We start from the raw sequence: 21,528 nt of genomic DNA, 5'->3' as shown, positions 1-21,528 counted from the left end.
ATATCCTGGTCTTGTTCTGTTCCTGCCTTGTCCCACAGCACCTACAGAGGGCTGTGCTCTCGTGTGGGGTCGGAAAGTTTTAAGCAATAGCAGAAGCTGTGGAAAGGAGATGTTTGGGACCGTTCCCAGCCCCAGGGGTGTGCTGAGGTAACGTGCTGCCTCGAGAGCGTTTGATAGACCGAAAATCTGACAAATTATCAGTGTGGTGGGAAACAGTTGTTACCTGCTTTTCTTGAGGCACTGTGCAGTGTTATAAATGGATTTTAGCATATATGATTTCCAGTTGCTTCCATAGTTACGAGCCCAATAAACTTGGTTCAAATGTGAGAAAACATTGACAAGTGTGTTTGCAAAGAACCGAAAAAATAAAGGAAGCAACAGGCAGTTTGAGTTTTGCTTTAATAGCCTTGCGTACCAACATTCCCATGTACAGGACTGGTTGTTTGCTCAGCTGCCCTGTACAGAACAGTTGTACTCAGTGACCTCTAGCAAGGTGTAAGTAACTGGGGAACTCCATATGTCACAGTTCCATGGCCACAGAAAGTTGACCTGGGAAGAAAAAAATACTTGAATCAAGATTTATTTATCTATTTTCCACCAAAGAAAAATGAAAGGTTGTCAGCTGTCACCTTGAGGGTTGTTAGTTCGACCCATAATCCCACTTAAGCCTTCCTAAAAGCCTGCTGTACGGAATGCTAGCATCTGCCTATTAGCAGTAACAAGGTGAATTCCCTTCTTTTGGGGACCAGCTGTAAAATTTGAGTTTTAATACATGAATAAAATCAATCTCTAGATTCACAAATATAAAGCTCTAGATAAAAAGTCGGAAAGGCACCTTGTTAAACTCCCTTTATTTAGACTAGGTGCTTAACTAAATTGCCCCAATGAAAGCTTTGCAGCTTTTTTTTTTTTTTAGGAGCTCACACTGAAAGGGATTTCATCAGCTTCTCTAAATAATCCATGCCAATGTTAAACTATAAGGAAGTTTTTTTCCTAGTATCTAACCAATATTTTTTCTGTTCTAAAATACATCAATCAGACCCTGACTTAAACCCAGTGGATATGTGGAATAGTTGACTGTGACCCTTCACAGACAACTTATGCATATGTTTTTATGCTCCTCTCCAAGCTTTTCTTCATTGAGAAACACATTTCCTTCAGCTGCTCTACACAGATCAAGTTTTCCAAATCTCTTTTGCTATTTTTCCAGATTTCAGTCTGTGTGCATTGTTCCTGAGGTATACTCTCCAAACCTGAAAATGACCCTGCTTCTGGTTACAATCTTACCCCAATTATTCAAATGAGAATAATTACTCCCTGGATCTCCTATACAATAGTCCTGGTAATGCACCTGGGAATGAGACTTGCTTTATCTTGGTTTTTAATTGTTTTGCTGTGGCAAAACAGTATATATTCCAAATTATTCACTGCTGTATTCCTTTCCAGAAAGCTAATCCCTGGTTTGTACTTGAACATTTGATTTTCTGTCCAAAGTGTAATATCTTGTCCTTGTCATTACCGAAAATCACATTGTTGATTGCAAACCATGTGTCCAGTTTATTAAGACCATTTTTCAATCCTGTCTCCCAGAGTTTTTGCACTCCTTTCCCATTCCTTCTGACCTGTAAAAGGGATCTACTCACCTACGTCCATCTTCTCCGTGAATTATATTGACTGTTTCTGCTCCCATTCTTGCCCAGAGCAGAGTAAATATGGTTTTATTCCAGAGAAATTCAATTTTTTTAGTATTTTTTGGGTTAATTTCAACATCAAGGTATTTTGTATAAACTTGGTCTTGAGAGAGGACTCCACTGCAAATAGAATGAAGACAGCAATACTAAGTTTAATGCTAAGTTTAGAGATTACTAAACGAAATCACATTCTCCACGAGATTTGGGTTTTCCTCTTTCTTACAACAGAAATTTGCACTTTTGCTGTTCTTTGCAACAGCACAGGGTACTGGACCAGGACTCTGGGCTGTTATGTTCTGAACAGGGAGAGGATGAAAACCGATACTGGTAACTTCAAATGTGCACGTGGCAGGAGACCACCGGGAGATGATAAGGGTGAGGCTGGGGCTGCCTCCAGCGCCCAAGTGTGCTGAGTTTTGTGGGTATCGCTGCAGGGAGAGCTCCAGGCAAGGTTTTTAGGGAGGATTTCCCAGATGAGCTGGGAACTTCTGTGGGCTTTGGTCTGCACGTGCACAGAGGATGGTGGGAGAACGTGTGGAAGCGCTTGTTTCGGAGCAGGTACGAAGACTGTGGGAGCTGCTATTTTGGTAGTCAGTGAGAGATGTTATGAGCTGTGAATGAAGCTCCCTGGCCAGACTATATAAATGTGCCATGTATACAGTAGTGATGGCTTTTAACATATCCTAGGGAAGAAGGAGGTATCCACTTTGCAAATTTGATATGTTCAGGCATAGGATTGCCTTGCGTGAGATCGTACAGCAAGTCACCAGCAGAGCAGAGTCATGTCCGTGGGGTGGATATGCCGACGTGTGTTGCCACGCTAGTGTGGGAGCGCTTGTGCTAAAGTGCGTATGAAACGGGTGAGCACCGTATGAATTACGTGCATTCCAGAGGTATACGTGTATTTTTCTTAAGAGCAACTCAGAGAAACACAGAGCTTGTGGGAAAAGGAAGCGACTTCCATTTCCTTGTTACAGCCATCCATCTGCCCTCATGCGTCTTATCTATGTGATAATTTTTCTCATATCTGATGTTAAGCGAACGTCTGCGTCACAGAATAAGTGTTTGCACTCCTTAATTATGTGAAAAATGTGTAGATTAATGTTAGCAGCATTAAATGCTATAGGGAGATATTAATTTATCTTACCTGGCAATTTCATATTCTTTTGTGTTCCCCTCTGTGTCATGGAAAACTAGGTTTATGTCCCCCCTCATTTTCTTTACACCAGACAGTTTGATAAATACTTTTTGTCTCCAAGCTGCATAAAGAAAAGCAAAATAAAACTATATTATCTTTGATATGAGAGATCTAAAAATGCTAGTATACTGGAAAGTTCTTCTTTTCCTAACTGGAATTCATTCGTGTTAGCAAGCGAGAGACTCGGTGTGCTTGAATTTTGATAGCTAATGTAACGTTTTTTGTCAGAGTTGTTAGCAGTTGTTTATAGAAGAAACACAGGTGCATGGCTGTAAATCACATCAAGGCAATCACTTTTCAAACGTGAACAACTGTAACAAACCTTCTCCACTTACTAGCAAAAGGTGGGTCTGCTGCTGTATTTAAAAAATACTTTTGGTTTACCCTCTCCAATTTAGCTGGGAATCTGTCAGCATAGTGCCCCATCACTGGACATCCCTCCTGTGGACAAGGGAAACAGTCTCCCTAGGGAAAATAAGAGCATCAGTTAATGAGGAATATTGGGTGTTTTTTTTTTTTTTTCATCCTAGCTCTGACAAAATTAAGGCTCAAGATGCTGTTTGGATCTTGCAAAGCTGTGGCAGTGCTGCATGTTGTCATACCTTACCACCAAAACCTGATAAACTTGTTTCAGGTAACGGCTCCTGCACCCATGCGTATACCAAAAGGGTGTAGAATGAGCAGGTTTGATACCTGTGTGGATGATGGTCTAAAACTCCCTAGCTCAAAAACTTTTCAGCTAGAGTCTAGGACAAAATATAAGCCAGTTTTACCCTCCTAGTGGAAGGAAGCTTGCCTGCATTCACATTGCAACACCATATGGGGGGGGGAAAAGGGAGCATCATTCATAAGTGCATTTATTTATAAGTGCTCTAATCACTGCCCAGTGTAAATTAGAGAACAGTCAAGGATTCTGGAGGCTCCAAATGTCTCTTCTTCCAGCCAGGAATTAGTAAGATAGATATATCTAACCTACGTGCTCTTTGCATAAAGGTTTAGGGTGAGAATTTCATGGGGTTTAATTTTTTTGCCCTATTTTGGTGATATCATCTGTGCTTCAGGATTTATTTTCCAGAGTGGAATAGTTGATGGAGCCACTGTGCCTCACTGCGCGCTTCCTCCTCCCAACCACACCACGAGAGCACAGCCACCAGCATCCGAGTGCTCCGCGCACATAGCGGGACCTATCGGGAGTGCAGAGACCTGGATTATTTTCTTTACAGCTCACCCATTCCTGGGCTGATATACTTACTGACTCAAAGGATTTGTACGTTTCACAGGGATATCCAAGGTAGCCGGTGGGATAGAGGATACTTTCAAAATAAAACTCATGGCTGCGCGAGTGATGGCAACCCCCAACAATTGTAGCGTCTGTTGGAACAAAATTTATGAGCATCTGTGAAATAACCTCCTGTTATCCTGCACAAGAGTTGCACTTGCCTCACCGTGGAAACAGCTGAGGCATGGAACAGAACAGCAGCATGGTCTTGTAATAATTTTTTTGTCTGAATTTACACATTTCTAGTTGCAGTAGAAGTTACTGTTTTGTCTGTGTCTTATCCGGAGAACTGTGTGTTGGTTACCCCAAGATTTCAAGTGAGATGCATTGGTCTGCTATGGTGTAATAGTCCCTTTTAAGAACACAGCCATGTATATATGTATGGGATGTCACAGCAAGATGACATTAATTACAGTTTTAAAAGGCTTAATAGAGCAAAGAGAATCCACCAGCTTTCTGTCAACCTTTCCAAAGCCTGCGAAGAGAGAGAAGTCTCAGGTGGAGAGGTGAGGCATGTACAGTCCCTGGAAACACTGGGTGCTTTTGCCTAATTCATGCCTTATAAGTGTCGGATGCTCTTTGTAGCATCTGCAAGAAACCAAAGGTGGTGGTGTCATGCTGCTGGTTTGGTCATGACACTGGCCTGTCTCAGCCTGGAAAAACTCCTGCTGAGGTTGTTGGACTTGCAGACTCCCTGTTCCCAGACTTTTTGTGTTCTGCAGGTCCAATTTCAAATTACAGAAGCAAAGTTTAGGCCTGTATTATATCTGCCTTCCCTACAGTGTTCCCTGGGGAACTGTTCTGATCCAGTCTTTATTGTTTCTTATTTTCTTTTCTTATGAGTAAATAGGCAAAAGCCAATTTTGTTTTGCTGTTTTCTCCCAAACGGACAGTTACGTTCACAGTTCACGTTTCAGGATTGAACAAAAATAAAGTACTATGCATGTTGGGAATGTATGTTTACCTGCAATGATAACTTCAAAATCGTTTTGTTTCATCTCTGGAATTAAATCAGTGCATCCAGGCATCACAGTTCCTCCGTTTGGGTAAAAGTCCAGGTGACCGGTGGTGTTATACATGCCAAGCCCTGCGATACGCATGTGGTGATGTCAGTGTCTCGGTGACATACCCACACCTGCAGATATTTACTTGCACATGAATACTTACCTATGGCAGGAAAGTGAGCGGCATTACTGTGAATAACGTCAACAAAGTTTGCGTCTGAAGGATCCAGTCTCACCTCAGGAGGAGTACCTTCGAAATAGGGCCCAGCAGGGTCTAAGCCTAAAAAAACCCCACATTTATTGGTTGAGGGAGGCAGAGAAGTGTTACACGTTAATACATCTTTTGCCAACGTACAACATCAGATACTCAGTATTGCACCAGGCATGTTGAATAATAATGATGTGAATTCTAAGCTAAACTAAAAAAAAGTGCAATCTTATGGTTTTGTGAACCTTTCTGCCAACTTGTTCCAACAGAAGTAAAATATTTTCCAATAGACTATATAATGGCATCGTAATACTATGAAGGAGGCATTTTATTACCTGTGAGCTTATTACTGGCCTGTAAAGCTTTGCGAATAGGAAAACCTAAGGATTCTTGGTATGTTGTTTGTCTTTGTGTAGGGCTTGATGTAACCCAGTGAATGACAGTAATGCTACAAACATATTAACAGTGTTTGTCCTTCTACTAGGGTCTTCCACTAAAGAGTTTTTAACCTAACTAGAGGAAGAAGATGCAATAATTACCCTTGTTTCTGAGAAGCATAAAGTTTGCCTGCTCTTATGCAAGGTGTCCAGCACTGCCAATAATTTAATTCCAGTCCACAGACCAGTGTGTTGCAAGTTTCTTTCCTTTAGAAACGTGCTGTGTTAGCTCTGCACCTCGGTGAACAGCCTACCTGTTATCCGTCTGATGCCTCGGAGCCTTCTTCCCGCCTCTCCTGCAGTATGTGCTCCCAGACTGTGGCCAATTAAATGGATTTCGCAAGGGGAGTATCGGAAGATTTTCTGATCATTAAGGTGGTGGTGGTGGGAGACAAGAACACAGGCTTTAAATAGCAAGCAAAGAGGGTGTCTTACATTATGGACCTTTGGGAACATCTAGACTGACTTCCTGCATAGCGAACAGGGTGTGAGTTCCTTGAGTTAATTATTGTTTAAATTACGCTAAGACTTGATAGAAAATGATCCAATCTAGAATTTTAAATGCCTAGTGATGATGGATTCACTGTTGTAGTGTTGGCATACGGTTACCATATTCAGTTACCCTTGGTGACAAAATATGAACCTCCTTTCTCATTTGGATCATTTAATCTAATTCATCTTCATCTAATTTCGTCTTCCGTCAAAATGATCTTATTTTTTCTTTATTTAGTCTACTATGGAGCTCTTTTTTATCACATGTCTGTTCTTCATGTGGCTGCTTAGAATATGTGAGCATATCACTCAATCATATTTTGACTGACAAGCTTAGGTGGGGCAACATTCATTCTCCTCTTTGCCAAGTGTCACCTGTACCAGACTTGCACTGCTGAGACACTACACGTGCGTGGAGGGTGGAAGTGGAGATTAATCAGCATGTAGGCTGCAGGGTCACATTTCATCCAGGGATTTGCTGGGTTTTGTAAGATCAAAGACAGGAAGGATTGGTTGCTAATTGCTTGAGGTTTATACACTAATTTTGGTTTTGTTTTGTAATGCGTGTACCAAAATAAAAGCAGATCTGTGGTATCAGCCTGTCTACCTTTATTGTTAGACAGCAGATTCCTCTGGATTCGTTTTACTGCAGTACTTCCATTTGCAATGCAGCTTAACTTTTCCTAAAGTCAAACTCCAGAAGTTTGTAAATTGGGGAAAAGAAAAGGAAGTCTAAGGATCATTTATGCATTTTTGTAACGGAGGAAAGAGCAGCCTAGGCTGCAAATAGTGCAGTAATAGAGATATTAAATGAGAAACTGAACCCATCCTCAAGTGACCTGGGATTTGTACACAAAGAAGGAGGATACAGAAGCAAACATGTGAGGCTAGATAGGAGTTTCCAAGGTAGAAACAGCAGACTGTACCCCAGCAGATTCTGGGGAAGTGTTCTTTGATACTCAGGTGCTCGCAAAGTTGGCGCTTTGCCTTGTGGGCTCTGAGCTATCTCTTGCAGCACTTCAGGATGAACACCTCCTGACCAGGATCAGGTCTGTAGCCAGGCAGGGTTCTGATTTTCAGCAGTTCTAAGTACTCATGAGTCTTCCTGAAGTCAGCAGGAAATTCTGATACTCTTAAACTTCGCAGCCGAGCAGTTCTGCGCTGTATGTGTAAACGTGAACGCTTGCCTTCAGGAACATGAAGTTCACAACTAGAAGGCAACTGGACAGTTTATCATGCCTGTAGACAGCAGATATGGCATTATCAAATGAGCCAGCTCCTGCTCGTTTCAGCGGTGCTAAGCTAAGATACTAATTTACTTCTAGCACACATATATAATGATGGCAAAACTCAGTTCTAAGCACCGAACTCGTAGGCCTTACCTCATTCCCATTGAATGCCTTCTTGCCTGTATCATCATATGAAAATGTTGCCACCTACTGGTCTTTAATTAATTGGCACCTCTTTTCAACTGCATTAGCTTAATTTGCGTCTTTTGTGGCTGTGAGAAGTCCTTACAGAGTTGATAATTAGTATAATTAGCTGGATCTCAACTGCAGGCATTGTACAGCTCTTCCTGAAGCACTGGCTGACCAGACTGGACAAGGTTCAAAATTAAAGCAGCAGAATCATAACCCCACTACATCCACTTAATAATTGTCGATGGTAAAGTCTTTTACCTGTAAAGTTTTTATGAAAAAAGCAACCTCAGCCCCAATCACGCGGATGTTGTTCACTGCACTGATGTAGGTGCCTTTTGCACCTTTTTGCCAATCGACAGCAATGCAGTTGATATTTTCCACTTCCAGTAACAGCTGATGTGGGAACACATAAAAAGCAAAGTATTTAAGGAAACAAAATAACCAACAGAGATTCAACTTAAATCAGAATAAACAAATTATTATGCAAAGGTAATATAATAATGGAATTTCTCATTCTTTACTAAACAGGACTCTTCGCTGTAGCCTGTACCACACCGAAACACACATCTTCTTACAAAACAGAATATAACAAGCCATTAATCCAAAAAGTATCAATTATGAAAAACTGTAATAAAAATATTTTACTTCATAAGCCATTTGTATACATATTTGAAATAATTTGGAAAAGCCACACAACTGCACAGTAGCTGCTATGTGCAGTATGTGACTTTATTTGAGGGATGTTGGTAGTTTAACCAAATAGTATCGGAAGTAGACTTATTTACCAAGTGTCTTTAAAACTGAGAAAGACTGGAAAGGTTTGGAGCAGAGTAGAAAGTTTCTATTTCAGCAAAGAAAGCTCATGCATTAGTCACTTCGGTACTGGTCACTGTCTTGCAGAGATCAGTGATGTTTCCACTGGAAGAATCACGTATCGAAGTCTGCAGCTATAGCTTTCTGTGACTAAGGCTAGTTGAGGTTTGAGAAAGAACAAGGAGTGGAAACAAAAATTAATCCATGGTAAACAGCTGAAAGTGAATGACAAGGAAAACAGAAGCTTGAAGGGATAGTGCATTGACCCCTGGATTCCCCCCTCTCCTGTAGGCACCATAAATGCAGTTTGTAATCTGAAGAGGCAGATAGAATTGCTGTTTCTTTTCAGCTGAAAAAATTGGAATTTTAATATTCTAGATTAAAAGATTTCATATATTTATCATGAAAAATAATGATGCAGATCTGTGACTTAGTATTCAGCGGTCATCTTTTGCTAGCTTGTCCTTTTCCCTGCCAGTGTGGAAGAAACAGAAACTAGAGTAGATTTTGCCTTTCTATCAAAGCCAAGGATGCCATTGACACAGTACGCTGCTGGCCAGAGTGCACCAGCTCTGTTTTGTGGTAGCTTGCACTTTGCATATTTGAAATCTTTTTTTCATTGCACTCTGTAATAATAAAAAAAAGGTTTTTTTTTTGTTTTGGGTTGTTGTTGTTGTTGTGGGTTTGTTTTTTTGTTTGGTTGGTTTTTTTTAAGAACTGAATGGTGGTGACCCAGGATAGTGTTTGTAGGTTGAAACTTGAGCTTTACAACTCAGGAAGTGCTCTTGGCTGAAGGACGGTTCAATTGCTCCTAATGGGAGAAGCGGTGAATTGGCATGTCTAATGCGATATTCTGACACTGGTGTAGAGGCTGGGGACACCTGTGTTCAGTTTATTGCTTTGATTTGATCTGTAGGGTTTGGGGATGGAAACTCTCTAGAGAAACATAATGTCAGAGATGACCAAGAAGCCTTGACTATGCTGCGTCTTCCAGAGTGGGAACATTTTGGCTTTTGTGAAATTTACTTCTTGGTTGGTGTCTGCTACTGTGCGATGAATTGCAAAATAGAAGGTGAACATTAGCGCCTAAAGGATACCGACAGATTGTAGTTACAACTGCTGATGGAAATCAGAGGATACTCTCTCATACCAAGCACATTTCTACCACCCAGCCTTTTTTTCCGGTGCTGCCAAATCCATGAATGATGAAGGAGGTTTTCCTACTTGATGAAAAATGTGAGTTTTGGATGGTTGAGGAGTTTATCGCTGAGATCACCTGTGGGGGAAAAAAAAAATTAAGATGTTTTATCTATTTATACTTTCAAACATTTAAAAAAAGTCAGCTAGGTCATCCCCTCTGTAGGATTCAAGGGAGTACTGTGAATGGGCAGTCTGTGATTTTTGGAACCCAGGGACCCTTGTATCTCGCCTTTCTCAGTTCTGCAATGGTTTCCTAAGAAGTTGTGCCCATGTGATTTCTGCCCCTCCTATCTATTTCGCTTAATGCAGGAAGAATCCCCTGCATTTAGGTGGAATATGCAACCACCTAAAAGGGCCACAGTGTCACACGATGCCTGTTGGCCTGACTTGGACAAGTTCCTCCAGGGAGCAGCCCACCAGCTCCACATCTGGTTCAGCTTGCCCTTTTATTGACCTCACCTTTGGCTTCAATGTGCCGCTCTGCATCCAAGCAACAGCTTTTTTTTTTTTTTTTTTTCTGGATAGGTGTTGTTTCTATGCCTGTTTTTGTCATTAGCTACTCTAGAAAGGCCGAAAGAATTTCAGGCAAGAACTGCGTGCAATTGGGGTGAAGCTGATCTTCACACATTGCTGCAAGTTGCTTAATTATATATTTTCCTTTTACTTTGAGAAAGTGTGCTGGTTTGGGCTGGAATAGAGTTAGTTTTCTTCATAGTAGCTAATATGGGGCTATGGCTTAGATTTGTGCTAAAAACAGTGTTGATAACACAGAGATGTTTTAGTCACTGCTGAGCAGTGCTTACACAGAGTCAAGGCCTTTTCTGCTCCTCAGCCCACCCCACCAGCGAGCAGGCTAGGGGGGCACAAGGAGTTGGGAGGGGACACAGCTGGGACAGCTGACCCCAACCGACCAAAGGGATATTCCACACCATGTGACATCATACTCAGCATATAAAACTGGGGGAAGAGGAAGGAAGGGAGGTACGTTCGGCGTGATGGCTTTTGTCTTCCCAAGTAACCGTTATGTGTGATGGAGCCCTGCTTTCCTGGGGATGGCTGAACACCTGCCTGCCGATGGGAAGGAGTGAATGAATTCCTTGTTTTGCTTTGCTGGTGTGCGCAGCTTTTGCTTCACCTATTAAACTGTCTTTATCTCAACCCCCGAGTTTTCTCACTTTTACCCCTCCAATTCTCTCCCCCATCCCTCTGGGGGGGGAATGAGCGAGCGGCTGGGTGGGGCTGAGTTGCTGGCTGGGGTTAAACCAGGACAGAATGATCTCTGACCGTCTGTATTGTTTTCAGACAAATACAGGGTCTGTGATGTGAGCTCAGGGAGTTTGGGTGTGGAAGGGCTGTGCCCTAGATCACAGATACATTGAAGTTTAGTGGCTGGGAAGTAGTGCAAGTTGTATTTTGACTTATTTTATCAATGACAGAAGTGCTGAGTAACCTGCTGCTGAATGTATCTCATGTGCTTACATGTCCCTGCTCTGTAGATCATAAAAGTTTATTACAGCTATAACTTCTCATTCTTAGAGAGCCTGAGTTGGATTCTTAGCATGGCAACCAGGATTGCTGTAAGCAATGATGTCTGCAATGGCAGTGATGGCATCAGAATTCATGCCAGAGGAATCCTAAACATCCCTGTACAGCTCAGGGGACACCAGCCCTGGGAGTCTGAAAGGGATTTAGCAGCTTCATAAGCATTTGCTGAAGCGATGCGGTCCCAGCCCCTATCTTACAGGTTCCTCCGCATTGCTCTGCTCAGTATTTCAGAGCATAAGCAACTTGAATAGTTCTGTCTTATTTTCAGAGTGCACAGAGGCAGCTAAGAATGTAAAATCACTCAGATTTTTTGGTGGAATGTGGGTTTGGAAATTGCATAAAATCAATCGTCTTCAGATTTTTATTTTTAAAAGTCACAATATCTTCCTAGCTCAGCTTCCCTGTAAAACAGCAATATTTGCTCTCGTATCTGAATACTCAGAAGGCTGTTTATTTGAACAAGACTTCAACTTTCCTCAGAGTCCTAAATGCATACAAAAGGTAGTCTGCCATAACCCATACCCTCGTGCAGGAAAATGCCAGGAAAGCTGTTGTGTCCTACAGTTCATTCACAACATTTTTTTTCCATGCTTTACCCCAAATAGCTTCGATGTACATTCCTTACTGTACCTTCAAACTATCTTCGTACTCTGACTTGTTTGCCTATGATAAGTGATGTAGACTTTTTAACAAGTAAACATTTATAGGTTTAGTCCATTCTTGACGTTAAAAATAAATGTCACCTGTGAGTTATTTCCTGTTTCTCTGGTGTAGAGTATGAAGCTGATGTTCATATGTTCTGGAGAGTCAGGCAAACCTGTCAGAAGTCTCCCGGGTACCCCAGACCAGGGTGGGTCATCTGTAAAACAGCCAAGCCTGGGGTAGCAAACTTCTTTACCTAGAGCAGAAGAAACAACTTGTTTCTATTTTGGACTCTTTTATGCTTGATGATGGATTTGAGACTACAACAGTCTGAAGAACAGAAAACTGAAGATTTCATTTTATGATTAATTTTGAAACTGAGATTCATTCTTGTTTACTTTATGGATATTGCCTAAAGCAGGCAACACGAGGGGAGATAAACAATTTAAGGATAAACCAAATAAAGACCCAGACCCTGTTTTGACACCATTTTCTAGGCTTGTGAAGGATTAATTCAATTTCTTTTAAAAAAATCTTTTAAGAAGTGCTTCTTAGAATTGCTCCTGCATGCTTCCTACTCCAAAGCAGTGTGTCTCTGCTCGTAGGAATGAAGGATATCGACGCAGTAACCTTGTACTGTGCATGAAACAATCATTTCTTTCAATACAGTAGCTTTTTCTAGATCAAACGGATCTTTTGCTCACTTATGCTCTACTTTTATATTTTAGCACTGTCTGTTGTGCTAAGCACCCTGTTGCTGAGCAGTTCTTTGTGTACAGCCATCATGTAAAGACGACTCGTGCACTGTCTTGATAGAAGTAGGACACGTGACTGAATTTCTCTGTGTTGTCTCTTGTATTCTTAATAATAAAATTTAAACAGAGCAGAGCCTTTTAACATTAGTGCTATGCACGGTAATAGACATTGTCATACAATGACACACAAATCATACTATAACTTCAATATAAAGGAAAATACCAGTCATCATCTCCTATATATTATTTCACCTGAATTCACCTTCTAGTGGTAGTTTTTATAGATATAGTGTCTCACCTGCTACTGCGCCAAGGAGATAAAATGCAATAATCCACATTCCAACCACCTAAAGCAAATTGAATATACAGTACAGGTTAAGCATTTTATTCTTTTTGTAATTTGTCCTTTTTAAAAGAGAGTAATACAAAGAGAAATGCAAAGACTTGCACCTGAAGAGGAATAACCTCATACACTGGTCGGTACACCCTGGGGACCCATCGGCTGGAAAGCAGCTTTGCAAAAAAGAGCTGGAGGTCCTGACGGACACAAACTTGACCACAAGCCAGCAACACGCCCTTGCAGCAACGGCAGCCAGTGGCATCCTGGGCTGCGTTAGGAGGAGCGTTGCCAGCAGGATGAGATAGGTGGGAGATGTGGTAGAACAAAGTCAGTGATGCCTGTCATTGGTAAAAGTCTGCATGCTTGACAGCTTCTTTAGCCAGTTTGTGCTGCTCTTAACCAGGACTGCTTGCATTTCTGCACCTTCGTATCTCCTGCTTTATTCAGATTCCTTTCCTCTGCACTTTCCTCACTTGGCTGTCCCATGGCAGGGGTTCCATGTATTTCACCATTCTCCTCCCCTCCCGTTTGCCTCATTCACTGCTCTCAATTTCCTCTTCTTGTAGGTGTTTCTTGTGGCACCCACTTCCCATTTTCCACATACTGCTTTTCTTGTAAAGCAAAAATTTTGAACTGTCACTCCTGGCCACTGAGGTAGATCATTAGAAATAATTAAAAAAAAATGGTAAATTTAGTAGGTATAAATCTTGCCATGTGGGAAACTGTCTCCAAAGGATATTTTTAGAGATTTGGCAATGTGAAAAAGCTAGAAAACCAATGCTCCAAAGGTCACTGATGCTACCAAATGCTCTCAGAAACAAGCAAGAAACAATTGGGAATTTCACAGAATTTGTCCTTGAAGTTTGTGTCAAATGTCAGAGAGGAGGTATATGTGATCCACCTATGTGCTTTTTTTTGGTGAAGTTGGATTACTTGGCTGTAATGACGTGGCTTCCTAACCAAGCCAAATGGGATAGGTCAGAGTGCAGAGAGGGTGTCTCTCAGCACTCTCTAATCAACTCTGAAGTCCCCGTGTGGTAATAGCTCGTTGTTGATGTGGTAGGGCAGAGGAGCAAGGCTGAATGTCTAAGCAGTGAGCTGGAGTCGCAAAGGACAGAGCTGAGAGGAATCACAAAATTTCCTTGGAAATACAATTCTATTTCCAGTTCTAATATATCCACTGATTAAGTCGATAGAGAAGAAAACTATCTGCTCAGGGAGAGTAGAAAGTGGAGAGGAAGTCTGGCAGTCAGTAAGATTAGAAGGGAAAAGGATCAGGAGCTATTCTAAGCAGCTGGTGGCAGTCAAGAACACCTCTGTTCAGCTGGAATATCTGTCAAGAAGTACCCATCATTGTGATGAGAAACTGATGACAGTGCAGGAAAATCACAGAAGGTGTGGCTCATCAAAGGAATTGGAGAGCTCAGTGGGATTTGTTTATATTTAATGGAGAGCTCTCATACTCAGGAGATGTATAGTCCATGTCGGGAACACTACAGCAGGAAGGGTAGTATAAGTTCTTTTCAGACCCAAAATCTGAAAGGCAGCTAAGTAATGAGTTTAGAAAATGTGGGAGATTGTTGCCAAATAAAAGTGATCAGCAGTTTCCTTTCAGAGGTTCTTCCTTTGAAGGCAGAAAATAGAAATGAGCGTGTAGCTAGGTGAGCAATGGAAGATCAGATTTTTTTTTTTTTTGTGGAATGTTGATTCATTCTCTTATTAAGAGAGGTGTAGCTGTCGTTTGGATAGGAGACAATTTTTTAATGGGTAGGTTTTCTATATTGGTCTATGTTAATGACAAAAAGATTGCAGAGTTTAAGAAATTACAAATTTTTACAAAGAGTTGAGGCAGCATACAATTTGATGGGGGAAAATTCTTTCCCTGAGCATTTAAGAGGCTTAGTGCTGAACAAGAGGAACTGGAATGACTTGTTTGTGAATGTGATCTCAGCCCAGCCATTACTGCTAGCAGGACAGCTGCTGAACCCTGAGCTCAATTGTCATACTCAATGGACAGAGGACGTGTGCTTCTGAAGCAAAATCAGCACTAAATATTTCCAAATTGCTGTTCAGCTCAGAAAACAAAAAAAAATTGCAAATATTCATAGACTGACATCCTAATGTATAAAACCTACACTGGAGCAGTAGCTGTCCTTCACAACAGGCCGTCAAGTCACCTTCTGGACACTGTTGCTCAACCTGTGATTCATGGGCCACTAGTGGATGGTTTGTGAGATATGAGAAAGACTGCATAACGACTGTCAACAGTGTATTTTTAAGTCCCACACATGTACCCACACACTTTCCTCAGGACATGAGCACAAACACACACACACTGTCTATTCAAGAGAAGAAAGCCCAAATCTCAGGGTTTTTAACTATCAGCATTTTTAACCTAATAATCTCACTGTAGTAAATAGATTTCTTTTTTTTTAATTTAAAACAAGATATGTTATTTTTCTAATTGCTCAGAATTTTACTCACCATTCTCTTATCACCCTTCTTATCTCTTTCCCTGGTGAGCAGTAACAGGATACAAAATGACCACTGTTTTCTTTAATGAAGATTGGATAGCTTTACACTGAAAAAAAAGTAATAGAAAAGAGATTAAAAACCTACAGGACAACTTGGTAAAATGAAAGAAACTGGAAGAATACAAAAGGACGAAAAAGGGGAATATTGGTAACTGGGAATTAATAGCTAGAAGTCACACAGTGCCAACATGTACATTTATGGCCAGTAGAATTAAGACATGAATTAAGAAGGAATGTTACATGCATGGAGGAATTATAAAGCTGCAATGTTTTTGGTCTATTACTAAACAAAATGGAACAAAAAGCAATGATGCAACTGAAGTGAAATGTTTACATTTTTCTTTTTCTCCCTTTACCAAAACCAGCTGATGTTGTTCACACCAGAAAAAAAGTATTCATGGTGATACCCTGTTCAGACAATAATTCTAGATCTGCTGTAGAACAGCTGCTGGAACTACCTATTTTAAAATCATTGGTCTTTGGTAACTCATAGTTGAGATCCTTAAAAAAAAAAGCTAACAAAAAAATCCTATTGACAATTTTTTGTTATTGATTAGTAAGAAAATTCCAGAGACATAGTTTGAAGAAAACTGATATGCTAATAGGTAAAAAAAAATAGGATGAATCACCTGAGGAATTTCAGACCTGTGGAGTTTCAGTCTGATATCAGCCTGAGGCAGAATAATGAAACTCTCCACGGGATACTCAGTCATGAAAGAAAAATTGTGAAAAACTGTTAAAAGATTAAGTTGTGTAATTGAATTCAGTTACATGACATGAAGAACTAACATGACAGTCTTATAAGATCAACATTATAAGTCTCATGTTACTTGGATTTTAATAAGATCTGCTCTGCTACTTGATATTTTGGTTAAGAAATTAAAATTATATACATGCACTCTTACAACAGTTAAGTAGATTAAAAATTAAATGCATGGATTAAGTAGATTAAAAATTGAGTAATTATTACATCTCAGACTATAACGGCAAAGAACTAGAAGGTAACTCCTGGATTTACAAATACAGTTCTTGTTACTGTGCACCATCACATCACATCACGATCAAGCTGTGGTCATGGTTTTTTAGCTGTGTTTTTTGACCCTATAGTTACTCACTGCCCATGATGGATCATCACTGATTAGGGTTTTAGAGGAATCAGTTCCCGGCATTACACTGCATGCCAACTTTCAACACTGGTTTTGCTGGACATGAGCTCGTACTGAAAAAATACTGACATCTATACTAAGGGATTAGTAAATAAAAAGTCAGTCATGAAAGTTGGATTATTTTTTATTGTTTGGGAAAGTAAATTCTGTCACACTGCATATCATACTCACAGAATGGAGGTGAACATCTGAGGAAGCAATAACTGAAAAGGCCTTTGAAGGCTTGCTAATGTATTAGTAGTGACTTTTGAAGTGCCAAGGAACTTGTTAGTCTTTGTTTCCACATGTAAAGATGGGAGAATAGTATTTTCAGTATATATATTGTATTCAATATGTAGGTGGGGGTGTTATTTAAAGAGTACAGAGGTTTTCATTGGTGCTGCATGCAGAGTTCAAGAGGGATATTGAGAAAACGGATCATCATGAGAATGGAAAAGAGGGAATGCAGAGCAAGAAGTGAAGAGAGGACTTTTTAGCCTAGGAGCATGAAGTGTACATGGTTGTTCCCCAAGCATATAACCTGAGACCAGAAGAGGAGAAGTGATACTTAAACAAAGCTGTAGTGGTAGAACAAGAACTAGCCATGAAAAAAAAGAAGTCTAGTGTGTTGCCCTGAAATAGCCATCCAGCTGGAGTCACAGGGCAAACACCACAGCTAGTTTTAAGTCGGAATTTTATCACATTTTAATGTGACAGTGAGAAGTAGAATGGATGAGGGTCGGTGACCTAGATGGTGCCTTCCACTTCTTCATCCTGTATTTCAAAGAGGGCAAATGGGAAATTAAAGGGTCACCTCAGCAGCCTATGCCGAGGTGGGGAACAGCCTTTGTTAATATCATTATGTTTAAAACAAGCAGTGGTAGAGCAGGAACAGCTCATTCTGCAGTAACAATGTGCAGTGCTAGCTCATTTTCATCTCTTGACAGAGCTAAGCATGGCATCTTCTGTCCCTTCAGTCTTATGCGGTCTTTCCAATTTTCAGGTCTGCTTTTCCCCCTTCTATACCAAAGTTTAAGTTCTTTATCTTCTTTCAAGTCTTTTTATTTTTCACCATTTATGTTTTTTTTTCATCTTTTCCTGCCTCCTTACCACTCCAAACATCTTCCTCTATTTCCTGCACTGGCACTGTCCTTAAACATAGAATATTTTTGTCAATTCTGTCTTTCCAGTGTTTTATTTTAGCCTTTCACATTTTTCAGTAGTTTGGCACAGCACTCAGTTAACAGTGTAAAGGCAACAAAAAGGAGAAGAAGCCATCCAGAGTTTAGTCTATAAACCTTAGCTATAGAAGTTACAGGTTAAATTTCCTGTTCTCTCAGTAAATTCTTGCACGGCTTTGAGCCTGAGGCATTTAGAGAACACTTGCTAATTGCACATCCAAGCATTGTAACATTACCCAAAATGGTAAAAGAAACTAAGGAAAAAAAAATTACAATAGTATCTTTAGGCCTCATAAAGGGGAGGATCACGTACGTATTTACTGATATACCTGAAAGTACAGTATAATTTTTTTTGTTTTATTTGAATGTAATTTTGCAGAGGTTGTCCAGCCCATTCTTTACAAGTATAGAAAGAATACCATCTTTTCCAGGCATGGTCCCCGTTCCGTAGCTCAGACACAGTATTTGTCCAGACTATCAAATGCTGAAAACTGGTAGCACAGTACTGGACAAAGTGTTGGTGACATGGTGTACTAATTCAGGTAGCAGAGTAATTGGCATAATTGATAAAAGACTTAATTTCATCTCCAGCTCCTCCCCACAAATAGCCCATAATAGGGTCCTGATTCTGGATGAAGGCTCTTCAGCACCGCTTCAATACAGATAAGTATTAACAAGTAAAGGAGCATCTTGGCATTAGCCAGTCTCCTTTGCTGCTGGCTCACCAGCTTTTAGGTACAGTTAAGTTCTCCAGAGGAAACTGATCTTAACTGAATAGCTCTGAATCTAATTTAACATTAGATAAATCAACTTTTTAGTAGAGTGAAGATGTCCAGAACCTTTTGTAGATTTCTTTCTCCAAACCACCCAATATGAAGTAATAATCAAGGCAAGGCAGGGCTCACATATGTTGTCTGGTCCGGGTAACCGAGTTTTCTGAGTATCTGCTGACCTCATTAACCTGAAATAATGACTCAGAATAGTGATGCAAATTCTTTTCTTGAGGCTTTTAATGTGGGAAATGCTCCAATAAAAGGTTAGTAAGTATGCAAAGTTGTACATGTATTTGTTCATCATTGGAGGATGCAGTAAGATTTGGGCTTTCAAGGTGATTAGGTCAGTTGCCTAGAAATGGTGAACAACCTAAAGAAATGGCAGGATAATAGTATAGAAGACCCATTAAATACCAAGTCCTTGGCTTCCCACTTCAGGACTTTGTGCAGTATCTGCTCTGATTTCCTAAATAATAGAGTTCTCGTCTTGACCCTACACTGGTATTCATACATTTAAGTTTACAGAGACAGTTATGATCATTTAATCTGACTACAAACATTATAAAAACCCAACAAACGTGATTCAGTTTTGGGAGGTGGCTGTGCCAATTCTATGCTAACTAGGGAGCCTTCAGCTGACTTGCAGCCACCATCTGGCCACTTGTCTGTCTTTCCAGGAGGACCTTCACTGTTCCTTTTCATGATTAGGCTACTGTCAAATTTAGTGAATTCTAAGACCAACACGATTTTCCTTCTGCCATTTCTGAAGTGCAGAATAACCCTTGCTGATGACTAGTTCAAGTTTCTCTGTATATGGTAGTCTACCAAAATACATCTCTCTTGCCACACTCTTCCATATAACAGCTCTGTAATTCTTCTCTGCTTCCATTCTCCCTTTAAATTTGCAGTACTCCTAATAATGCTTATTTTTGTAACCTAATTTATTCTCTTTTTTCATTTCAGCTGTTATTTGTATTCTCATGCATTTCCCCTTTAAAAAAAAAAGTCCAGATTCTACGTGCAAATATTGTCATTTTGTTCTTCCTTTAAAAACATAGGGATGAACTCAGTCTTAAATTACCTTAGCCTCACTGAGTCCACCCAGTTTTCCTAGCTGCATTACATTATCACAGCCCAGAAATTCTCCTTTCCTACTGGGATTTCCTGGAATTGAAAAGTTTTAAACCTTGCAGCTGCTGCCAGGGTCTCCTCAGGATCACTCTGAGTACTGCTGTTTGCTTTACGCCTGTTGACTCAGACCATACCATTCAACCTGCGTTTATTTTAAGCAGGAGTCCTTACGGTCCTCCAGCCCCAACCAGCAGTTAGTAAGGACACTTGCCCAAAAACCCTACCAAGTTTTCAGCCACTTACCACTCTGAACGCAGAAAGGGTTGCTGCTTTGCAAGCTCCGTTCAGCCAGCTCCCTGTCAAATCCTGGTTGCTACCGGCTCTTTTCACTTGGAATCAGTCCCACGACGGTGGGTGCGGACCTGCCCACACGGCGTCTAATTATAGGCTTCATGTGGGTGAGTGAGAACCTTTGTAAGAATGATACCCTTATTGCTGGATAGAACAGATGTTGCCTTTTCTTGTCTCTTGTCATATCTAATTCATCAAAATTTTCACCTCTTAAAGTTCTGTTAGGGGTTTGAAGAAAAGGAAGATGAGGCCATTTTAACCCTCGAAGGGATTACTGTATGCAACATTCACGCAGCCAACAAGAAATGCTGACCCGTAAGCTCTTGTTACAGGCAATGGGCTGAGCCTCCTCTGCGGGACAGTTCAGAACAGGAGCTTAATTTTGCCGCTCTGTGTCACCCGCTGGAAGTCACCAGTTATCTGTTTGTTATCTGTCTGACGTACATGCCCTGTGAAGCAAACCCTTGTACATTTTCATATAGTCAAGCCTGTTTATCTTTTTTACAGAGAGCGGGCTAGTTTCTTGTAAAAAGGGGGGAGTAAGAAAAATTGTGTTACAACTTAGGGATAATATAGGTGCCTGAGCATTTATTAGCTTTTCCTAGTGAAGTTACTAAAGTTCTGGCTACCCACTACCATTTTGACTAATCTATGTCCTCTTAGGCCATGTGGAATTCACAGATTAGGTATCTCTATACCAAGATCTGTCATTGGTTGGCGTGGTCTGAATGTAACTGGCATCTACTGACAATATTGTGATCAGCTTAGAGCAGAGAAACCACAGCTGTTCAAATTCAAAATTGTGTCAGGAGGAGAAGGATAGGATGATGATAATCATGTCATTCATCTTTTTCTCTGTAATGGCTTCGTGACTTGTCCATCATGTGAGTCCCAAGTTCTCTTCTGTGCTCTGGAAGTTGTGGGTCACAACTATGTCACAACCCAGGTCTTTCAGATCCTGAGCAAGACCTCAAGTTACTACACTGCTATCTACAGGATGGGTGCTGCCATAATCACCTGTTCAGGCAACTGTATAAGAGCAACTGTCATTGTTATACAAAGAGTGATTCAAGTGCCTAAGGGCAGGAAGTAAATTGGGTTGAATCTACGGTTCATGTAAGAAGCCAATTTGTGGTCTTGAGATACGTGCATTGCCTGAGAGAAGATATAATTTCAGAAATAACACCAAAAATATGTTTTTCCATATGCTGGGCGGGACATAACGCACTCAGCCTGTTAGCCATTTTAAAAACCAAGTCAAGAGCGTCTGTCATTCCTTGTAGCACATGGCATTGACATGAATGTTTGGACCTCGGTTTGATTCTTGTTGGTAAAGTGGTGCAAGCCAGTGCCATATATGATGATAATCATTAGAAAGAGGTCTCAGAGGAATCTGGAGGAAGCAGTGGCTAGTCAGTGACTATATCTCATATTTAATTACTGCTTAC

General features: G+C 40.7%; 1 protein-coding gene across 1 annotated transcript; it reads right to left on the bottom strand.

The window, feature by feature from the left end:
* Positions 1–380: 380 nt before the first annotated feature.
* On the bottom strand, positions 381–20,127 carry LOC142084424 (pancreatic lipase-related protein 2-like). The gene is made up of 14 exons (XM_075155137.1): positions 20,033–20,127; positions 15,510–15,606; positions 12,984–13,032; positions 12,032–12,186; positions 9,694–9,819; positions 7,989–8,123; positions 6,072–6,180; positions 5,336–5,452; positions 5,133–5,255; positions 4,142–4,260; positions 3,225–3,354; positions 2,839–2,950; positions 1,644–1,811; positions 381–549 (listed from the first exon to the last, which is right to left on the bottom strand). The coding sequence occupies exons 2-14, from the start codon at positions 15,510–15,512 to the stop codon at positions 486–488; spliced, it is 1,410 nt and encodes a 469-aa protein (XP_075011238.1). The 5' UTR covers positions 15,513–15,606; positions 20,033–20,127; the 3' UTR covers positions 381–485.
* Between the last annotated feature and the right edge of the window lie 1,401 nt (positions 20,128–21,528).

The sequence above is a fragment of the Calonectris borealis genome, chromosome 7 (assembly GCF_964195595.1).
Source record: "Calonectris borealis chromosome 7, bCalBor7.hap1.2, whole genome shotgun sequence".
Lineage (NCBI taxonomy): Eukaryota > Metazoa > Chordata > Aves > Procellariiformes > Procellariidae > Calonectris > Calonectris borealis.
Note: the sequence above shows the minus strand (reverse complement) of the source record. Positions and strands in the feature narration are given on the sequence as shown.